General features: G+C 38.4%; 3 protein-coding genes across 3 annotated transcripts; all 3 read left to right on the forward strand.

Moving 5' to 3' along the window:
- The first annotated feature begins 1688 nt into the window (after positions 1-1688).
- LOC109091862 (palmitoleoyl-protein carboxylesterase notum1a-like) lies at positions 1689-11640 on the forward strand. The gene is given in 11 exon segments (XM_042731430.1): positions 1689-2576; positions 5451-5503; positions 5597-5692; positions 5860-5920; positions 6044-6102; positions 6496-6598; positions 6677-6868; positions 8459-8556; positions 8663-8810; positions 8916-8963; positions 9152-11640. Coding segments are annotated over 11 exon segments (1518 nt in total). The 5' UTR covers positions 1689-2223; the 3' UTR covers positions 9459-11640.
- Positions 11641-12349: 709 nt separating this feature from the next.
- On the forward strand, positions 12350-14909 carry LOC109091697 (myeloid-associated differentiation marker-like protein 2). The gene has a single exon (XM_019105482.2). It carries the CDS (start codon positions 13563-13565, stop codon positions 14472-14474), a length of 912 nt encoding a protein of 303 aa, XP_018961027.1. The 5' UTR covers positions 12350-13562; the 3' UTR covers positions 14475-14909.
- Positions 14910-16280: 1371 nt separating this feature from the next.
- pycr1a (pyrroline-5-carboxylate reductase 1a) lies at positions 16281-22320 on the forward strand. Its single transcript, XM_042731454.1, has 8 exons — positions 16281-16432; positions 16655-16727; positions 19411-19481; positions 19602-19781; positions 20662-20883; positions 20996-21088; positions 21185-21348; positions 21772-22320. Exons 2-8 carry the CDS (start codon positions 16661-16663, stop codon positions 21935-21937), a joined length of 963 nt encoding a protein of 320 aa, XP_042587388.1. The 5' UTR covers positions 16281-16432; positions 16655-16660; the 3' UTR covers positions 21938-22320.
- Positions 22321-22978: the final 658 nt, after the last annotated feature.

Here is a 22978-nt window from a genome sequence, read left to right on the forward strand (position 1 = left end):
AATAGAGAATGTAACTCTAAAGCTTTTTTTTTTTTTTTACATATCCTGTAATATTCTAAAGAAACATCAGTTTGGATACTTTTATGATTCTATTCCTATAATATCCCATTTAATGTCTAGAAAACACGGTTAACAAATGGCAGTTATCCATCTCTGCTCTTTTAGACTACATACATAAAATATTTGCATCATTGTTACTTATTTATTTTTACTCAGAATGCTAGAAGAGAATAAGCACAACTATGAAATATTCCCTGATCATGTACACAGTGTAAAATGCCAAAATCACATCATGATGGTTACTTCAATACTTGGGTATTCACATCATGATGGTTATTTAAATTCAAATATACATGAACGCTTAACAGCCTCTACGTTTTATTTGTTATTTATTTATTCATATATATTTTTTCCACTAATGGCAGCATAAATTGACAGCATACATTCTGTTTATATTGTGGAATCCGCAAGCAAATATTTTCTTTATTTCTTTAGATAGATAGATAGATAGATAGATGTATTGAAAATGAGTGTCAGTACATTTTATTGCTTGAAGTCAGTTCCCAAATGTCTAAATGTATATATGTAATTATCAAATTAATGATTCATTCATTCATTCTTTCATTCATTCATTCCTTTACCTATGGGCTTGAGAATGGTCCTGTGTATCTACGTCTGAATAGAGTTTGACTCTTCTATTCTTCAAGTGTTTAGCATCTGAACAGAGGAGGACTCGCGGTAAGTGACGGATGAATCGACGCCGATGGGCGAGTTCCCCCGTTTCCACCGCACTGCATGGATTAAAGTGAAAGCAGTGGTATGAAACAACAGGCTTGTGTAAAGTTAAGTGTCGCGTTAACATCAGCCAATTCACACCCTTTTATCTCGCCACTCAATGGCCGATCCAGCGAAGCCCATTACATTAATGCGAAGTGTGAAACACTTTAATGAAGACATCACTATAAAGAGGGAGAGAAATGTTGCGCGTGAATAAAATATAAGCAAGATGAATGACAGAACACAAGCTTTAACAGGTGATGACGAAAAGTGAATGTTTGACTGACAACGTGATTAAAAGAAAATGATACATTTACTCGCAAGGCAACATTTAATTTAGCCACAAAAAGGAACATTCCTGTAAGGTGCGGGTTTCCCTTCTGACTCCAAATCCTATAGAGCAGAGGGAAAGTCTGGAAGGGGCTTCATATGCGGGTGGAGGATGATGACAGACTGCTTTGATCTTCAGAGGCCCCTCAACAGACTCTTGTAGATAAAAAGTCGCGGAATCTCTATACTGACAAAAATACCAGCATAAGTTAGACTGCGTTTTCGTTTGCAGACAAGACATATGGGGAAAGTAAAAAAAAAAAAAAATCCTAAAAGAATATATATCTACATTTAAAGTTTTAAAAATGTTAGCTTATATTTAAAGTAAAATTTATATATATATATATATATATATATATATATATATATATATATATATATATATATATATATATATATATATATATATATATATATATTCTCTGTTAAATTTGGTTTAGGCACCAGATATATAAATTCTAAAATATAAGTTATAATAAAAAATATACAATAACAAAATGATAATACCAACACAATACTAATAGTAATAAAGTATATTGTGTGCGTTTTAAGTTCCACTGCCGCTTGTAGATTCTCACGCGGTTCTCGTTGGAGGCTATATATTTCTTTCCAGTGCTCGAAAGCCGCGTGTGTCAGAAGAGTCTTATTCTCACTCTATAAATTCGCGTGGATTAGGAAACATGCATTTCAATGCCAATAAAAGCTACCACATCAAGTAAAATATCGCAGATCAAAAGGACCAAACTATGGGCATTTTTTTCAATAAATGAAACGACCAGAAATCAGTGTGAGTGGATCACGCCCCGTTGCACTGCCCTCCACAGCGATTGGTTCACCGGAAAGAGAGCAGGGTTAAAACCCAGAGCGGTTAAATACACAGGTATTGAACAGAAGAGCACACCACGGGCCGGTTAGGAGTTTTCATGGCAGTGGAGGAACCAGTCTGTTGAATAGGCTATTTAAAAAGAAGAAGAAGAACAAAAAACTCAAAGGACTCCCGAGTTCTGCACTGAGAAAGCTCACCTGTTCATCTCACTTTTGACTAAGTTTTGATTTTTGTGTAACCGCTTGTGCAGATTCTCAGCAGCAGTATCTCAGGACTGTGCGGAGAGCGGGATGAAGTGCAGGCGGCCGCAGAGGAGCGTGAGGGTGATGAGGGTCATTCACTGGGCTGTGATGCTGGGCTTGATTCAGTCCGGCGCGCTCGGCGCGAGGAAGTTCCGCGGAGGGCGAAACCCGCAGCAGCGACGAGCGCTCCCCCCCGCTCACAACCGGGACCGCGCCGAAACCACCGAGAGCTTCTCACTGGATTTCACAGCTGTTGAAGAAAACATGGACAACTTCATGACTCAGGTGAAGAACTTGGCGCAGTCCCTCTACCCCTGCTCGGCCCAGAAGCTCGACTACGACATGAAGTTACATTTCCTGGAGAATACATCAGTCACCTGCAACGACGGGACCCCCGCGGGGTAAGACAACAAGCCGGTTACAATCACAAACCTTAGGTAACCCAATGGGCTTCCAACAGTATCTGGGCATCACATGCGCACGCGGCATTTTTGGGGCATCTTCCAGACGCGCTCAGATTCACAGTCAGTCCTTACTGTTTCTAGCCTACAGTGAAAATTAACCATTACTGTGGTAAACTATCAACTCAACTCAATTATGATTCTACTAACAGTACTTATGGTATTTCAAACTATTATGGTTACCACTGTTTTTTTTTTTACACTATAACTGCGTATTGCTTTTAGCTGGAGCCCAAGTGCTTAAGAAAAAGTTTTGGCATCCCTAACTTTTGCACTTTATCAGTTTGACTTATTTTAATGGCAGCAGTTAAAATTATGCTGTTCATTTTAACGGTTTGAGATATTTCTGAATTGCAGTGAGAGTGTGTTGCCCAGTACAGTCTAAGCACCTCCTAATAGTTTTTGACACACCCATTTTCCTGGACCTCATACTTTCATGTTTGGTGAATCAGGATTTACTGCAACGTTATGAGTGTAATATTAATATTAATCCTGAAATGCAAACGTGAGATGAAGATGTCAGAGCAAGTTGTGCATGTCAGGATCAGGCTGAGAAGACTAGCAAGGGCATCTCTAGAAGAAGTAGTAATATAGTGACAGGTGCGTGGGGCTTGTGTAGAGTAAGTGGGAAATATGTGCTCTACTATGAACTATAGGTAGAGTTTACAGTATTTACAATATATGCAAAATATCTACAAAGGAAATGATGTGCAATGGAGGTAGACACATGGCTGATTTCAGTGACATCTCCAACTGGCTTTGGCCCGGACCTGCCACTACTGATCTTTCAGAATGAATAACTATTTTATGTATTGTTATAATCACAGAAAACAGCAGAACAAGTCCAAAACCACCACGAGTAGCATATCATCCCCAGAGTAATGGTCAATCATTATGGGTTTTCAATGACCAGTTCTTAAACATTTACATTCTACCAACAATCGTATTGAACTGGTTTATTCGTTTGTCTGCATTTTCTGGCACTTTTCTGTGACTGAAACTCAAGTCAAGACACTAGACACTTGGCTAAATTGCCCAATTACTATATAGAGTGGAACCTAATTCTGAAACCTAATAAGAACACAAAGGATATTGGTTGATTAGTCGTTTTATGATACTATGGCAGGATATTGCTTGGGTTTAGACACTACAATATGACTGCTATGTTCAAAAGTGCCATGTGCATTATTTACAATATGAATAATTTATTAGGCACCAGACACATCATTACATGACACACCTGAGCCTCTACTGTCTTAAATTTAATTCTTAAGCACTTAAGTTAAAAAGTTAAACTCTTGTAAAATGTAAAAGTGTGGACAGATGTACAGAAGTAGAACATTTGATCCAGCTGTGCATAAGTACTCCTTCCTTGCAACAATGCAATGAGAAGGCCAGTGCAAAATAATCTATAATAATAGCAATGTTAGCAAATCTGTTAATGTATCCTTTATGTCCTGTGAAGGAAACTCTTTTCTTCATTTTGCATGATCTTTTTGGGTCTTGAACATACTATTCCCGAGCATCATTGTGTTATGAAACTACATATATTCATGCAACAAATAAAATGATGCAGCTATGAGGATCATCAAACAACTGACATTCAAAAACTTGTTATTTGAAGCAACTTAAGCATATTTTATGCATATTACATTCATGCTGTCCATAGACACTCTACAGTGCACTGAAGCTGCAGTATTTTTCTGTCAGCGGCCTGCGTTCTTTCTCAGATCTGCAGTCAGTGCTTGTAGAGAAGGTCTCCTGTGTGTCGTGTGATATGCTGTTACACGCGGATGGACTCCACTCATGGACTCCACAGGTTCTCTGGAACTCAGAATCGTTCCTAGCATTTAGGATAAGGCTGATACTATTTTTCTGCATGTATAACTTGTTCAGGTTACGTTTCTGAGGTCTAGCAGACTTGTAGCCCAAGCTTTATAGCTGTAATGTAATAAAGCATAAATCGTTAGTGTGTAAGTAGTGGTGAGGTGGGTAACCGTGAGAAATGTACACCATATGCCAAAAATGTGGTCACCAGTGGCATAAACTGGATGCATATTAAAGCAGTCTTTAATTATGGCAGACTGATGCCCCTCAAAGTAACAAACTAAACCACAACTGTAGCTTTTCTCACACAAACAAAACTGACTGAAGTTGTACGCCCCCTTGTGGATACTGTGAACATTGAAGAAAAAACAAATCATTAATTTCATATATACTTAAGCGTGGACTGAATGTCATGTTTTCAGGTACTTAACTGTATCATAATTGCAATTAAATGAATATGTATTATAGTATGATTTATAATTAACTTAACTTTAGAGTGCTTTTGGACCACTTAAGTACATCTTTAATGTGTCATTTCAAAATGACTTTTGTTGAAATATGGTTAAAGTTGAATGTGCTGACAAAAATTTCTGGAATACTTTAATGTCATTTCTATTGAAACTCGTTTGTCATGCATTTAAATATATTTGTTGTAACACATTTGTAATGATTTAATATTGAATAACACTATGGTTTAAAAATTGGGCCGTTATTTGAATAATATTATATTGTCTGCATGTACAGCTTTTTTAAACATACTTTTATGATCTGATCAAACAAGGGCTGTGACACTTTCACTGTGTATTATATCCATTCAATTCGCTCAATATATTTTTAGGATTTAGAATTATAAAAAAGTGTAATTTGTTAACAGAATATATGATGACTTATAATTCAAAACTAGTTTAATACTGAATTGATAAAATGCCAGTGATTTGCAGATTCAGTCTGTAAGTATAGGTTTAATGACAGTCTGCTTTATTGCAGGTACTACCTGAAAGAGTCCAAAGGAAGCAGAAGGTGGTTAATATTTCTGGAGGGTAAGTGTGAAGCGTTCAATCATCAGAAATCTTGTGTAGAATTCAGATATCTGTCATGCAGAACATGTAAGACACGCGTCTCTCTCTCTGCAGGTGGCTGGTACTGCTTCAACAAAGAGAACTGTGACAGCAGATACGAGACCATGAGGAGGCTCATGAGCTCCTCCAAATGGCCACAAACCAAGACAGGTTAGAAATGCCAACAGTCTGTCTACTGAAACTCCATTTCTATAATAGTATTACTGGCTTGCTAAACATACATGAACTAGATTTCAAAATGAATATGCATAGATTGTTCTCATTTCTGTTTTTATTTTCTTTTAATTTTATAATGCATGTCTTTATTATAACTTTAGGCACAGGAATACTATCTTCGCTTCCAGAGGAAAACCCACACTGGTGGAATGCCAACATGGTGTGAGTATCCCACTATAAATGTTTTCTGTGAAAGAGAAGTAAATATTCTGAAACGGGGGATTTTTATTAAGGTTATGTTGGCATGGTTTCAGACCTGAAATCGTTGTGTTTATCACTTTTCAGCTTCATCCCATATTGCTCAAGTGATGTATGGAGTGGAGCCACACCAAAAACTGATAAAAGTAAGACTCCTTACCTAATACATGATACATTCACTACTATGGTATACGCAGTTTACCATGCACTGATGAAATTTCACTATAATCTGGAAAAAAATTAAATGTTTCATGATTTTGAGAAAATTAAATTTTTTTTAAAAAAAAGTAAGTAAAAAAAGAAGAAATATTAAAGTTTTGTCCATATTTCTCTAACTAATAGTATGTTATTTTGTGACACTGAGCATCTGAACTGCTTTGTACAAAGTATTGTTAATTGTTTCCATTCAGAACATTCTCTGTTATATCACAGTATCAATATATTACCACTTGATCCCATCGCTGTATAGCAGTCCATCACAGAGCTGTTATAAGTTAGTTAACACTAGCTGTCATTGATTTGTTGTTTATTGTGTACAGATGATTATGCGTTCATGGGTTCACTGATCATAAAGGAAGTTGTAAAGGACCTGCTCACCAAGGGTCTGGACAATGCTAAGATACTGCTGTTGGCTGGAAGCAGGTGAGCCCATATTACATAAAGACCATGGTTTCTGAGTGTGATATCCATGTTGAGTACATGCGTGCGTCTTGTCCACAGTGCGGGTGGCACTGGGGTGTTGCTGAACGTGGACCCAGTCTCTGAGCTCCTGGAGGAGTTGGGTCACACAAACATCCAGGTCAGGGGTCTGTCTGACTCTGGCTGGTTCTTGGACAACAAACAATACCGCTGCACTGACTGTGTGGACACCATCAACTGAACACCCACTAAACTCATAAAGATAATAATAAAGTAACAATATAAAATTACTAAATAATATAAAAACACTTGAACCTTAAATTGATACTTCACAAAAAAAAAAATAAAAAACCTTAAAGGGATAGTTCACAAAAAAAAAAAAAAAAAAAAAAATCTGTCATCCTCAAGTTGTTCTAAAGCTACAAGAGTTTCTTTCTTCTTTTGAACACAAAAAATAAGATATTATGAAGAATGCAGGTAAGAAATCAGTTTCTGGTCCTCATTGACTTCTATAGTATTTTTTTCCACACCCACATTCTTCAAAATATATATTTTTTGTGTTGAACATAAGAAAGAAACTCATACAGGTTAGGGACAACATGAGGTTCAGTAAATGATGACAGAATATTCATTTTTGGGTGCACGATGCCTTTAAGAATGATGACATGATGGAATTTATGCTGTCAGAGTACATTGATTTTAATGGTGATGGTGTGTTGCAAGGATGCAGTGAGAAAAAATATGGAAGTGATGCTCACTGTGACAAAAAGTTGACAAAAACCAAATAGAAATGAGAATTTCAGTGAGGTGGGTCACATTGTTCTAGTAGAAATCCAATTTGCTGTGATTTAAAAAAAAAAAAAAGAAAAAAAAAAGACTCTACTTGTTTCACAGCTTCACAGTAACAGATCTTGAGCATCTCATGTCTTCACTCCACTATGGTATAACTAAAGGTGACTGTATAACAAAAAGGCAGTGCTAAGTTTCTTTCCATTTCTGATACCTGCTTGTCATGGAGAAGGAAGTCAGTATGTTTTTAAACAGCCAGACTCTTTTAATCACTATGTGACTGGGTCCACACTTCTCCTCTGATATTCACTGTCACTTAACAAAATACTCTGTTCATAAGCGCCACCAAGCTGTATTTTAATGTAACAGCAGCAGCAGCTCTGGGCATGTGATCAAAAGTACAAATCTTATTGCTTGGCCAGCTTTTTTCACAGAGCGATGATTAGAAATAGAGAATAGATTAGAAAACCTCTGTTAAAAAATCATCACATTGGCAGTATGCAAATATTTTTGTTGGTTCATTCAAATTAAAATGTTTATTATTAAACGGATCGTTCTGGTCCTTGATTCTGATTGGTTGAGCTGCGTTCGAAGCCGCTGTAAATTACTCTATAAACATACACTGTTGTTTACGTTTGGTCTTGCTTGGCAACCACTTTGTTGCAACCACAACTGTTTTTGAGGAACTACATTGGAGGAAGAATATTGTTTTTATTAATATCATTACACATTATTTGCTCTGTTTTATTTTGTGTAACCTTACTCTGTATATGGAATAACCATTTTATAAAAGCAATAAGCCCTATGAAGCCATGGTTTACAGTGAATTTATAACAGCTTAGGGGTGATTTAGTCACTTCGCTTCACGTTGTGCCTAACAACGCCCCTTAGCTGTTATAAATTCACTGTAAACCACAGCTTTTTGGGGGTTATTGCTTTATTGCACTGAATATTAAACTTGGTGCGAACAGTCTTTCAAATACAAATAGCATTCCATGATTATATTTATCCTCATATGCATGTGAACTTGACTGAATTAGGCATTTAGGAATGACCTGAACTTCTTGTTGGCAGATACTGGGGCGGTGTGGTACCTGAGCGATGCCGACAGGCTTATGAAGGAAAAGAATGGAACTGCTTCTTTGGATATAAAGTTTATCCTACCATTAAACGTGAGTCTAGGGCACCAGCCATGGCCACATTTTTCCGAGTTCTTTACAGACGATGTTGAGTTTGGTTACTTTTTGTTAACCCAATGCGCTGTGTTCTTTGACACAGGCCCTGTGTTTATAGTGCAGTGGCTGTTTGATGAAGCCCAGCTAACGGTAGACAACATTCACCTGACGGGACAGCCGGTTCAAGAAGGACAGTGGCGTTATATTCAGAATCTAGGGACTGAGCTGAGGAACACTCTGAAGGATGTCCCGTAAGTATCACCTGCCCTTCAGAGACTCTCATTGTGAAGAGAGCCTGAATTTACTTTTGACTTGAACTCTTTTGCTATTTCTTAAATTTTGCTTCTCGCCTCCAGTGCCATGTTTGCTCCTGCTTGCCTTTCGCATGAATTCATAACAAGAAAGTAAGTGATCTCTTTGATTATTTTGTGTATCTTGTAGATGTCATTTCTGGAGTATATTTATGCTTGTATTTTACCAGTTTTCTAGTCATTTAAATGACGTTTAAATAAAGTTCTAGTTGTTATTTTCCCCACTACCATAAAGAAATGGACGCTCATTGACTAGCTCTTCCCTCTTGTGTTTGTTGTAGTTTCTGGACTGACGTCCAAGTCAAAGGCACGTCTTTACCCAGAGCGCTCCACTGCTGGGACCGCAGTCTACAAGAAAACAGCCGAAATAATAAATCCCCTCCCAAAGGCTGTCCCGTGCACTTGATCGACAGCTGTCCATGGCCTCACTGCAACCCGACATGCCCAACGATCCGAGACCAGTCGACGGGACAGGAGATGAACGTAATCCAGTTCCTCATGCACATGGGCTTTGACGTACAGAAGATGGCCCATCAGCAGGGCATGGACCCAAGTAAGCTCCTGGGCATGCTCAGCAGCGGCAGCTAAATACCGTGGAAGGACTCGCTCCCGGTTGGGACCCTGATTCCCATCAGTCCGTTTGATACCTCCAACCCCACACCCCTTCACCCGCCTCAGTTTTGACCTCAGGCTGAGCCCTGCCTTTAGTCGGGGCTCTGTGCCAACTCTCTACGGGCTTCCGTCTCCAGATCTCCTCGTTAATGATCAGTTGGTTTCCCTTTTGCTCCAGTCTTCACTATTATCACTGAGCAGCTTGGAGATGGTGGAGACGCCCAAAACAGAGATTTGGAACGGAGCCCTTGTTAGATCCACCTCAGATAAACCATGGGCTGCTGACTGTTTACAGGTTCCCAACACAACACAGTACCAGTGAAAGTACTGAAGAACCATGTAACCAGGACAAGGTACACCTGCGTCTTTGCTCTTAATTTATCTTTTGGTTATAAAAGTATCACGAATGTAATCCAGTTTTACGGATCTTCAGCATTGTTGTTTGCTTTGTATTGTTTATCTCATTTTCTTTTTTTACCAATATAGTCAGCCACAGTTTATTAGAGTTTTATATGTTCATATACAGAGAGCAAGAGAACAGAGATTATCGATTATAGAGTTTATAATCTGTAACGCAGATTACAGAGTTTATGAAGTACATGTAAAATATATGGATCTACTCAAGACTATAAAGAATCTTAAAAACAGGAATTTCGGAACAGGCAGACACTGGATCACCTGCTCTAAACCCGACATCACTCTTGGGGTATGGCTAAGTTATGATAAAATATGTCATAATGAGAGTTCTTTAAGGAATAGTCAGCCCTATAATAAATTCTGTCACCATTTACTAACTCCCATGCCATTGAAAACATGACTTATTTATTTCTTCCTTCAGTAAAACACAGCTGGAGAGCTTCTCAAGAATGTCCAAGCTTCTAGTTTTTATACCATGGTCATGTATACTGCCAAAATCCAAAAAGCACATAATGGCGCCATAAAAGTATGATAGTAGTCCATATGATCATACATTATATTCCAAGTCTTCTGAAGCCATTCAGAATTATTCACCTCTGCTATAGCTCTCCAATCTCATTTGTGATCAAGTGGACACATAAACAACCATCAGTGACTTTATGACTTTTACCTGGACTCAAGTGCGAATGACAGTTGTGAGCTCTGGCACTAAAATCAGAATTTGTATCGTGGTATGGATGAAAAATCCATACTAGGGATTATGGTATAGGAAAGTAATCATATGGACTATTTTTGGAGAATTCTGAAGCAGTATAAATCTACTTGTGTTCGTATACAAAAACAGAAGATTGGACATTGTTGAAAACTGTTAAACTGCATGAGGGTGAGTAAACGATAACAGCATTTTAGGTGAACTATTCCTCTATGGTACAAAAGCTCACAAATCCAGGATGAAATGCTAATTCCTGAAAACAGATCCTCCGTTTCATAGTCACGTTCCAGGCACACAGTATGCTGAATGTGACCCTGCTACTCAGGTCGGTCTCTTTGCCTATTTGGTGTACTTTCAGTTGAACTTATTCACATTGTATTAAAACGGGGATTTCACTCATTTCACTGTGTAGAAACTCTTGGGACATATTTTTCTTTGTATCCTAATGGTAAAATAAGCAAAATTACACTGTTTGAGTGCTATTCCCATTCATGTAATAATCCTCCATTGTACTGACATGACAGAAAGGCGATGATCAGTTTGATCAATGCAACTTCTCACTCGATTGGGTATTGCGCTCTTTATCTGTGTATAGGTTTTCTTAACAGCTGACTCCTCTGTGAGTACTTTTGTCAAATGAAGACACTCTAGACTGTTAAAATATTTAATAGAAAATTACTTTTTTAATATAACTTTTATGTAGCGGTCTCATGAAAAATAATAATAATAAAAAAATAAATCAACCAAAAGAAAGAAAACAACAGAGATGTGAAGGTATTACTAATTGCTATTTTGTTCTGTAACATATTTTTTTAACAGAAAACTCAATCTGCATTGCTAAGTTGCATATTTATTTTGTTATGTAAATCATATTTATAATGCTATTTTCACAGAGAAGTGATTCTTTGTAAATTGTAAATAATGCTGTTTTTTTTTTCCCCGTGTTGAATGCATGTATGTTTCCATGAGAGAACACATTACAGTTATTTCAAAGAAACATTCAGTATTGCCTTTTCATTTTTAATTCCCAATGCCTCATTGCAGACCTCATGGTGTTACTGAATTAGGAACCATGATATTTTAACACAGCATATTTTATATTCATAATAAACAGTTACTGTAGTTCTAGACTTAATGTGAACATGCATTTACTCACTTGCACAAAATCTGATTCAGTATTACTCAAAATAAATAAAAACAGTTGCATGCAAACTCAGAATATGAAGGAAATCTGCAATAACTCAAATATCCTTTATGGATTTAATCCCATTTTATTAACTAATTGTCTTTGCTACTGACCTTCAATTCAACCACACTAATAAGTAAAAATGACCCTAGACAAACAAAAAATATTATTTTTATTTTTTTGTAGACGTGAATTTACATTTCCTTCAGCCTGAGGCTTATTCATTTCTCTTTTATTTGCCAAAAATATAACTTTTTTCTATTAAAAACATACAAGCAAACCCAGCTCAGATGTAAAAAATACATTCGAAAGTAACATATAAGGTATTACTTACCATAAAAAGTAACGTAATTCGTTACTTTAAAGGGAGTAACACAATATTGTTATGCATTACTTTTAAAAGTAACTTTCCCCAACAGTTTAAGACCAATTGGAGCCAAGTGTTTGGACAGGAGGGGTTTCAAAACAAAACAAAACAACACACACACACACACACACACACACACACACAAACAAACACACACACACACACACACACACACACACAAAACTGTGCACCTATTAATTATTTAAAGGTACATACTATTACCTGGACTGTACATATTAATACCTTTTTGAGGATACAGCCTATACAGCATTTTTTTTTCTTCTGAGAGTGTACTCTTGATGACTGTAGAAGAAGCATCTAAAAAGTTAAGTATGTATAAAAAGTTACTTATTAATTTAAAAATGAAGACATTCAGAATCATTAGTTGATTTAAAAAAAAAATGCCACTAAGGAAAAAAAAAAATGTTTTGAGTAAGATGTACAAAACTCACAAGCAATCTTTCACCTTCTGTTTAATCTGGGGCCATTACTTTGCACTTTTTCTTTGAGCCAGACGGATGTGCCAGGACCTACACCTTGTAACTGTCCCTAAATAGCACACACACACACACACACACACACACACACACACACAGTTTGCAACCATATGAAACACGACTCCTTGCACTGTTGCTTGATGTGGACGTTTGGATTCCCACCCCATTCCACAGTGGAATATAGGGCTCTATTTATAGAGCTGGTGGAGCCCGTGGCCCTGAGCTCGGCGGAACGCACTCATTAAAACCGCTTTCCCTAGTACACTTCAACTCAAAGCCCAGCACACGCCAGTGTGAGAGAGTGGAAACCATGCTAGAGAGAGTAAGAGATCTAAATAATCAGCGTTAAAAGAAGAAGAAAGTTCGAAGAAATTTAGAACCGGATACCATCTCATGTGGGATATTTACCGGATCTTGTTATGAAGAGACACTTCAGCTAAAGCAGCATCTTTATTCAACTTGTGTGGAACTTCCAGCGTAGAATCAGTGATCACAATCAACTGACAAATACCAAGAGCACGACCTGCGAGGACAAGGTGACTATGTAAAGATCCAAGCTATAGGGAGCCATTGACTGGAATTTGGAACTTTAGGTAAATAACAGCAATTGTTTTGCATTTAAAAGACAATTATTTTATGCTCAACCTGTTGCTTTGCTTTTGCAAGTACTTGTAGCAAAGTTCCTCTTCACTTACAGACAGAGAGAACATCTGGAGTTTTTACTGTAATCTAAATCCCACACACTCTGCAGTAATTATAAAGCAGAGCTGGGAAGCAGTAAAGGAGATTTGTCATTAAGGCTGCCTAAATAAAGAGGCAGGCAAAGGGCAAGGTTTGTGGATTGGTCCGTGGAGGTGCAGCGACACTCATCTGATTCATCGAGATCCACCCAAAGCTTCCCATGGACCCCCAAGGAGGCCATTATCTAAACAAGGCAGCAGTGCTGTCCGGACTCGGCGCTGCCCGGATGTGCCAGCTCCTTCTCGGTTGCACCACCATGGCCCTGGTGGCCCACAGTGCGGGTTTCAGCGCCACCTACGGGACCTACTGCATGTTCGTTTGGTGCTTCTGCTTTGCTGTCACACTGCTGGTCTTCACTCTGGACGTGACGAGGCTCCACGGGTGTATGCCCATCTCCTGGGACAACTTCACCGTGGCCTTCGCCATGTTGGCCACTCTCATGTACGTCACGGCATCAATAGTGTACCCCGTCTACTTCCTCAGGTCTGAGTGCCCATCTGAGGGCTGCGAGGTGCGCAACTATCGCATCGCCGTCACCGTCTGCTCCAGCGCCTGCTGCTTTGCTTACGGAGCCGAGGTGTTCATCACACGGGCCAAGCCGGGCCATGTGGTTGGCTACATGGCCACCGTGTCTGGCCTGCTTAAGGTGGTCCAAGCCTTCATAGCCTGCATCATCTTCGGCGCTCTGGCCAATGGCAGTGAATACAAACGGCACATCCCTACACAGTACTGCGTGGTGGTCTACAGCCTGTGCTTCGCTGTAACCGTGGTGGTGGTGGCTCTCACAGTCTCGGGGAGAACGTCTTCGCTGCGCTTCCCTTTTGATCGCTTTGTGGTCATCTACACCTTCCTGGCTGTGCTGCTGTATCTGAGTGCTGCTGTGGTCTGGCCGGTTTTTAGTTTTGATAAGAAGTATGGCACCCCGGGGCGACCAGAAGACTGCCCAAGAGGAAAGTGCCCATGGGACAGCAAGCTGGTGATCGCCGTGTTCACTTGTGCCAACCTGGTGCTGTACTTTACCGATCTGGTGTACTCTCAACGAATACGATTCGTCTCACATTCAGCTGTATAAGACCAGCTCGTCTCCAGTCCGGTGGATATATGAATACTGGAAGTGTTGTGACAGACAGCCATGCCAATAAAATACAGCTGTGTGTGTACTTGTAGTACTTTAAAATATTCAGGTTTTTGTAATTTTGTTGATTAGAATGAAAATGTTGAGACTTTCCACATGCTGGGGTTGATTATTTTTTTTTTTTTGTTAATTAATAAAGTTGTTACTTTGCTTAGTAGAATGATATCAAAGTAATTTTGGACTACATATCAATGTAAAATTGACTTCTATGACAATACCTCTCTGCAATTCTTTGACACTGTATGTCTTAAAGGGATAGTTCACCCAAAAGTGTAAATTCTGCTATTGTTTACTCACCTTTATGTTGTTCCAAACCTGTATGACTTTCTTCTGTGGAACACACACACACACACACACACACACACACAAAGGTGAGAGAGAGAGAGAGAGAGAGACTTATCTAAATATTTTCTATTAAGTTCTACAGAAACTCATAGAGTTTGAGAATGACATTAGGGTGAGTAAAAGATGGCAGAAATGTTTTGGGTGAACTATCCCTTTAAGAATGGTTGTTGTTTTTGTATACTCAACACTAAGTTTGTTGTGAATTAAAATGGTTATTATATGGCTTACTATTAGTACAACTTACAAAGTTTTATATATATATATATATATATATAATTTAAGTATGCATATAGTGTTATACATCACAACATTATTATTATGATTATTATTATTATTTGATTACTAATACGGTAATGCTTGCATTTGGAAATTCTAATTTCTAACACAGTCAGACTTTGTCAGCTACTTATCCAAACATGTGAGATCTGAGACCTTTGACTATAGGAGATGAGAATATAGCCTACCACTTGTTTATGTATTATCCATGAATACATACAATTATTATTATTATTTAATTTTCTTTTCTTTTAGCTCAGATAGCAATCCCTGTATATCTGTTTATATGGCATTGTTGTTGTTGTTTTAAATAGCATGTAACAATATATTTTTACTTATTGTCAATATTTAAATAAATCTAAATATGTTGGTAAGTAAACTGATTTTTTTTGTGTGTGTGCCCGGATCAGTTTCTCTTTCTTTCTCACCACTTTAAAATACCAGCAAACAAAAATGACCAGGAACACAAGTTAAGACACTTTTCTGTATGAATATGACCATATGGTGGGGGAAAAATAATAAATTGTGTCCAAAATATATTTGAAATATATGCTAAAATATTTTGCAAACAGTGAAGCTCAATGAAATATATTTTTGAAATAGAAGAAACAGTATGTATATTTTTATTTTATTTTATTTTATTTTTTGCTGTTTTGGTGTGTGGAGGTGTTTATAACATACTCTATTTTGAACATTTAGCTAAATCTAACTTATTTTGGGATTTTTATTTAGGGAAATTTTATGAATAAACAAAAATAACATTTAAATTATTATTTTTTAAATACATAAGAGTTGGGAGGAGGTTTTGGGTTAGTCTGTAATTAAAGATTATATTTAGCTTCAGCTGAAAACAACAGATCTATGGTAAGTCTCTAATAAGGTAAACTAGTTAAACATAGGCGAGACAGAGAGCAAGAAAGGAGTATTGAGAAATAAATATACATCAATAAAAAAATACACATATCAAATAAGTGGAATCTGGTCAATTTATCAGAAAGGCGGATACAGTTTTGCGCTTTCTGTTGACACAAGCCCACGTGGTCATTTAGAGTGATGCAACTGGCTTCACTGACAGCAGAGCTGGCCTATCAGAACGCACGGTGCATTCATGAAGTACAGCGATTGGCTGAGGCCCAAACACTGCTCGACCGTGATTGGTCAAAGCCCTTTACTCCACTTCAGGAAACGTCCTGTACTCAACGTGTGAACATAATAAACAAACGTGATTTAAGCTAAATATAAGTGCACCTGCTCTTCGAAAGACAATATTTCAGGTACGTTGTTAGGTAGCTTTTAAACATTTAGTGTTCTTTTTATATCTCGTTGTCTATGCTGCGTTACTGCTTTTTAATCCAATCAGGAAATAAAGTAACGTTACACAGCGAGCAGACTCTGTCCTAATATCACCTCACCTTATCTATGAAGTGCCTTTAGACGGATTGTTAACTTGAGTGTTTAGTGTGCTGGTGAATGCTGATCGGTGTGGTTGTTAACAGGTCAAAATGAGCGTTGGGTTCATCGGAGCAGGTCAGCTGGCTCATGCTCTGGTGAAGGGCTTCACGGCAGCAGGTGACATTACACACAGCAGATACTAGAGGAGCCAAAATACTACACCGGCCGAACAGCCCAAACCATCTCCAACACAACAGACACTAGAGGAGCCAAACACTACACCGAGCGAACAGCCCAAGCCATCTCCAACACAACAGACACTAGAGGAGCCAAAACACTACACCGGGCGAACATCCCAAGCCATCTCCAACACAACAGACACTAGAGGAAACAAACACTACACCGGGCGAACAGCCCAAACCATCTCCAACACAACAGACACTAGAGGAAACAAACACTACACCCGGTGAACAGCCCAAACCATCTCCAACACAGCAGACACTAGAGCAGCCAAACACTACACCGGGCGAACAGCCCAAACCATCTCCAGCACAGCAGACACTAGAGCAGCCAAACACTACACCGGGCGAACAGCCCAAACCATCTCCAGCACAGCAGACACTAGAGCAGCCAAACACTACACCGGCGAACAGCCCAAAACCATCTCCAACACAGCAGACACTAGAGCAGCCAAACACTACACCGGGCGAACAGCCCAAACCATCTCCAACACAACAGACACTAGAGGAGCCAAACACTACACCGGGCGAACAGCCCAAACCAGCTCCAACACAACAGACACTAGAGCAGCCAAAACACTACACCGGGCGAACAGCCCAAACCAGCTCCAACACAACAGACACTAGAGCAGCCAAACACTACACCGGGCGAACAGCCCAAACCATCTCCAACACAGCAGACACTAGAGCAGCCAAACACTACACCGGGCGAACAGCCCAAACCATCTCCAACACAACAGACACTAGAGCAGCCAAAACACTACACCGGGCAAACAGCCCAAACCATCTCCAACACAACAGACACTAGAGCAGCCAAACACTACACCGGGCGAACAGCCCAAACCATCTCCAACACAACAGACACTAGAGCAGCCAAAAACTACACCGGGCGAACAGCCCAAACCATCTCCAGCACAGCAGACACTAGAGCAGCCAAACACTACACCGGGCGAACAGCCCAAACCATCTCCAACACAACAGAGACTAGAGGAGCCAAACACTACACCGGGCGAACAGCCCAAACCATCTCCAACACAACAGACACTAGAGCAGCCAAACACTACACCGGGCGAACAGCCCAAACCATCTCCAACACAACAGACACTAGAGCAGGCAAAACACTAAACCGGGCGAACAGCCCAAATCAGCTCCAACAAACAGACACTAGAGGAGCCAAACAATACACCGGGCGAACAGCCCAAACCATCTCCAACACAACAGACACTAGAGCAGCCAAACACTACACCGGGCGAACAGCCCAAATCAGCTCCAACACAACAGACACTAGAGGAGCCAAACACTACACCGGGCGAACAGCCCAAACCATCTCCAACACAACAGACACTAGAGCAGCCAAACACTACACCGAGCGAACAGCCCAAGCCATCTCCAACACAACAGACACTAGAGGAGCCAAAACACTACACCGGGCGAACAGCCCAAGCCATCTCCAACACAACAGACACTAGAGCAGCCAAACACTACACCGGGCGAACAGCCCAAACCATCTCCAACACAACAGACACTAGAGCAGCCAAAACACTACACCGGGCGAACAGCCCAAACCATCTCCAACACAACAGACACTAGAGCAGCCAAACACTACACCGGGCGAACAGCCCAAACCATCTCCAACACAACAGACACTAGAGCAGCCAAAACACTACACCGGGCGAACAGCCCAAATCAGCTCCAACACAACAAGACTTTACTGCATGAAACACACATAAAACATTAGTCATTTGAATTTTTAAAATGTACAAATCACACTTAAGTTTATTAAATAAGCACAATTTTGCACATTATATCAAGAGTAATACAGACACACAGTAAATGTAAAAACTTTATTTATTTTTAATGACATCTGCATCTCCTAATTGTCAGAACATTTAGTCAAAAAGCTGTTAATTTACGAAGATATGCAATAAAACATCAGGGATGTAAATGAAAACACTTTTGCCCGTGTATGATAAAATTGCCAATAAAATGCCAAGGAAAGAAAAAAAAATCCTTCTTACAAGCATTATCATATTACATAATGGTCACTTTAAGAAAACACATTTGAAAGAAGCTAAATTTTGCTAATGATAATTAGAAAAAGGTTATATAAAATGATTACATCCATCTGTCTATCCGTCTATCTAATATATAAAGATCACACTTTAGTTTGGGGACCAATTCTCACTATTAACTAACTATTAACCATGACACTTGCCTCAATAAATTCCTAATTTGCTATATATATATATATATATATATATAATATATATATTATATATATATATATATATATATATATATAATACATATATATGTATATATATATATATATATATATATATATATATATATATATATATATATATATATATATATATATATATATATATATATATATATATATATATATATATATATATATATATGTATATGTTTACACACACACACACACACACACACTCCCACATAATGTTTAAAAATCTAGGAAAGACTTTTGGCCATATGATGTAATATCACATTTGCAAAAATACCATATATGCTTGTAACTTCCATTAAAGATAACATACAGTCTTTCATATAATCTGATTCACATCAATACTTTTCACTCTCCTGGCCATCAGGTGTGATCGCCACACACAGGATAACAGCGAGCTCTCCAGACACAGACCTGCCGACTGTCATTGGGCTGAGAGTGAGTGTTTGAAAAAGTTTGGACCAGCTTCTGAGTCATGCTAAAAAAAGACCGCAAAATAATTTAAAGCAGCCATACACTTATGAATATCATTAAAAAGGCACTTTCTCCGTATTTCAGAAAATGGGAGCGTACTTCACCACCAGTAATAAAGAGACAGTGAACAAGAGTGATGTTCTGTTCCTTGCGGTCAAGCCACATATCATTCCCTTCGTTTTGGATGAGATCGGGCCAGACATCGAAGACCGTCATCTGATTGTGTCCTGTGCTGCAGGAGTGACCATCAGCTCCATAGAGAAGGTCAGACGCTCATATTCCACGACACACACGGTGATGTAACAGACCCTGCTGGTCCGGTGAAGCAAAGCATTCAACAAAATAATAAATAAATGAAGAAATGTGAATGAGAAATAAATGAAAATGTATACTAAACAAAATAAGTGATAAATATGTAAATACACGTTTATGTATGTATCTTCTTTTTTTTTTTTGCAGTTTTGGTAAGTACATATTTATTTACACCTCCAGTCAAACTTTGAGGTTGGTAGGATTTTTTAAATGTTTTGAATCTAATAGTTTTATTACAGTTAAAAACAAAAAAATCTGTATTCTGTTTGCATATGTTTTAAAATGTAATTTTTTCCTGTGATGCAGTGATGAATTTCAGCATCATTACTCCAGTCTTCATTCTCACATGAAAATTCAGCTTTGCATCACAGGAATAAATTACATTTTAAAACATATTCAAATAGATTACAGTTATTTTACATTCTAATTATATCTTACAATATTACTGTATTACTGTGTTTATAATCAAATCAATGTAAATGTTTTTTTAATGGAAATTCAACGATTATTATTTATATATTGAGATTTCTTCTAGTAATGCCTGTTTTTGAACACTGCAGGTACATCATTTGATTATTTTCTCTTTTTATTTTAACTTGGATGCAAAACACGTTATTCACAACAGATTAATCATTCTTGCATCGGTGCAAAAAACAGCTTCATATTATGTAACACTTGATTTAAAAACAAAACAGTACAACCAATATTAATACAGATTCTGCACTCTTAATTCTAAATGGATGAGCCACATTTAATTTATGTGCGATCATGAACACCTATGATCGCACATAAATTAAATTATATATCGGGTCATAACTTCTTATATTTGCAGAAATTGCTGCAGTACCGCCCCGCACCTAAAGTAATCCGCTGTATGACGAATACTCCAGTGGTGGTGCGTGAAGGGGCCACGGTGTACGCCACAGGCAGCCATGCAGAGGTGGAGGACGGGAAGCTCCTGGAGCAGCTAATGGGCAGTGTGGGCTACTGCACAGAGGTGGAGGAGGACCTGATTGATGCCGTCACTGGCCTAAGTGGAAGCGGCCCAGCCTATGTAAGTGACAACCTAGGAATATATGGGAGTTTAAACAACCATTGTGCTCCTTGTAGCTTCCTTTGTACCTCCACCTCTCACTTCTTTATATATATCTGTATATATCATGTAGGCGTTCCTAGCTGTGGACGCTCTCGCTGATGGAGGGGTGAAGATGGGACTCCCCAGAAGACTAGCTGTGCGACTGGGTGCTCAGGCCCTGCTTGTTAGTGCATGACAGTCTCTGAAACATTTCTGATATTGATAATCTGAGGATTCTCTGTGTCTGAGATTAACAGTACAGTGATGTTTTTTTTGCAAGGGGGCGGCAAAAATGCTCCTGGAGTCTGAGCAACACCCCGGACAGTTGAAAGACAATGTGGCTTCGCCTGGAGGTGCTACGATCCACGCTTTGCATGTCATGGAAAGTGGCGGCTTCCGTAGCCTCCTGATCAATGCTGTGGAGGCATCATGCATTAGAACAAGGTACAGCAGAAAAAATAAGTGGTACTACAAAAGAAGTCAAATTCAAATTTCAGATGAGTGATTTTCAGCTAATCTACTTTTCATCATAATTCATAATTTATTAAGACATATTCCTTGAAAATGACTTGATTTGCTCATTTACTTACTTGTTTCTATCTATTTCATATGTATTTATTTTATTCTAATGATTTATTTTATTACAGAATTTATTTTTAAATTCAATTTGTACTTATTTTAATGTAAATGTACGTAATAGTTAAAGACACTTAATATAAAGTGGGCCTATTTATCTTAATAATCTTTAATGTTTACCTGCATACAGTCGTCTGCAGAGATGGCCCCAAAGCTCCTGTTTGATGGGCTCTTTAAACAGTTTTGTCTTCCAGAAGGACATTGTTCACTCATGCTCACTCTTTTTGACAGGGAGCTTCAGCACTTGGCTGACCAGGAGAAGATTTCTCCCGCTGCCATAAAGAAGACGACTCTGGACAAGGTGCTTCAGCAGCCGGGTGCGACAGCAGCAGGGGTCGGTGTTAGGACCGGACTCAACCTCTTTAACAGCAGCACCTCCAAACACAAGAAAAACTGAACCTCATTAGCACCATGTCTGGTTGAAGGATAAAACCACTCCAGGAACTGCAGATTAAACACTAAAATACCAAAAAATGTTTTCAATTGTTCTTTCAATGGTTTTTTTTAATAACCTGCACGGTGTGTTCTCTTCATTTTCTTTATTGTGCTTTTGCATTATGCTGGTTTGGACCAACTCTAAGTGATAGTTTCTCTTGATATGCACTGTAAACAATACACTGTGTAGATTTATTAATCTATGTCTGATCTAGTCAGATCATACTGTATTTTGCAAAGTGTATCGGGGTTGACTTGAATAATAATTAAAGCATTTATAGTAGAATTTCTAATTTTGAAGTTGACATTTTTCCCCCTTTTATTAAAATAAATTCTTACATTTAATATTTACATTCTATTTTTTCTTCTGGACAGTACTCTTAGTACTGTTTCATATTTCTGTGTACTACAAATAGAGAGAGAGAGAAACAAAACCTAAATGATTGGCCATTAGGTTATTTGACGCAATTTTTTTTTTTATTATAGCAAACCAGGCTTTTAACAGCTCTGCTGTATCTTCCATCAGCCAGTCAGTTTTGTCATGATGTAATTTTCTTGTGGCCCCTAGAGAGATTAGATTTATTTATTTGAAAACAACATGACAGCTCGAATCAAAGATGGCAGATTTGCATACACACAATTCCCATTCATTCATTTATTTATCAAGGTAATTCTTCTACTTCAGTCCTGAGAGGTGATCTATCGATGTGTACATGTGCAGTGCCCTGCAGAGTGAACCTTTGCATTCATTACAATTTGGAGTCCAAGACATCTGAATTTAGTGCACTACTGGGCGATTCAAATGTACCTCACTTATTTAGTATGTGATGTCCAAGAGCCAATGATAATCAGTTGCATGTAATCTACTAACAACACAGGCGCAAAATGGGTTAAGACATGTAAATCACTTTGCATGATTTATTTAAATGCTCTCCTCCCATAAATTTTGAGTCTGAAAGGCAAACTCTTACAAATGCATATGCATTAAGGTCGGCCGCAAAAG

The sequence above is a fragment of the Cyprinus carpio genome, chromosome A3, assembly GCF_018340385.1.
Source record: "Cyprinus carpio isolate SPL01 chromosome A3, ASM1834038v1, whole genome shotgun sequence".
Taxonomy (NCBI): domain Eukaryota; kingdom Metazoa; phylum Chordata; class Actinopteri; order Cypriniformes; family Cyprinidae; genus Cyprinus; species Cyprinus carpio.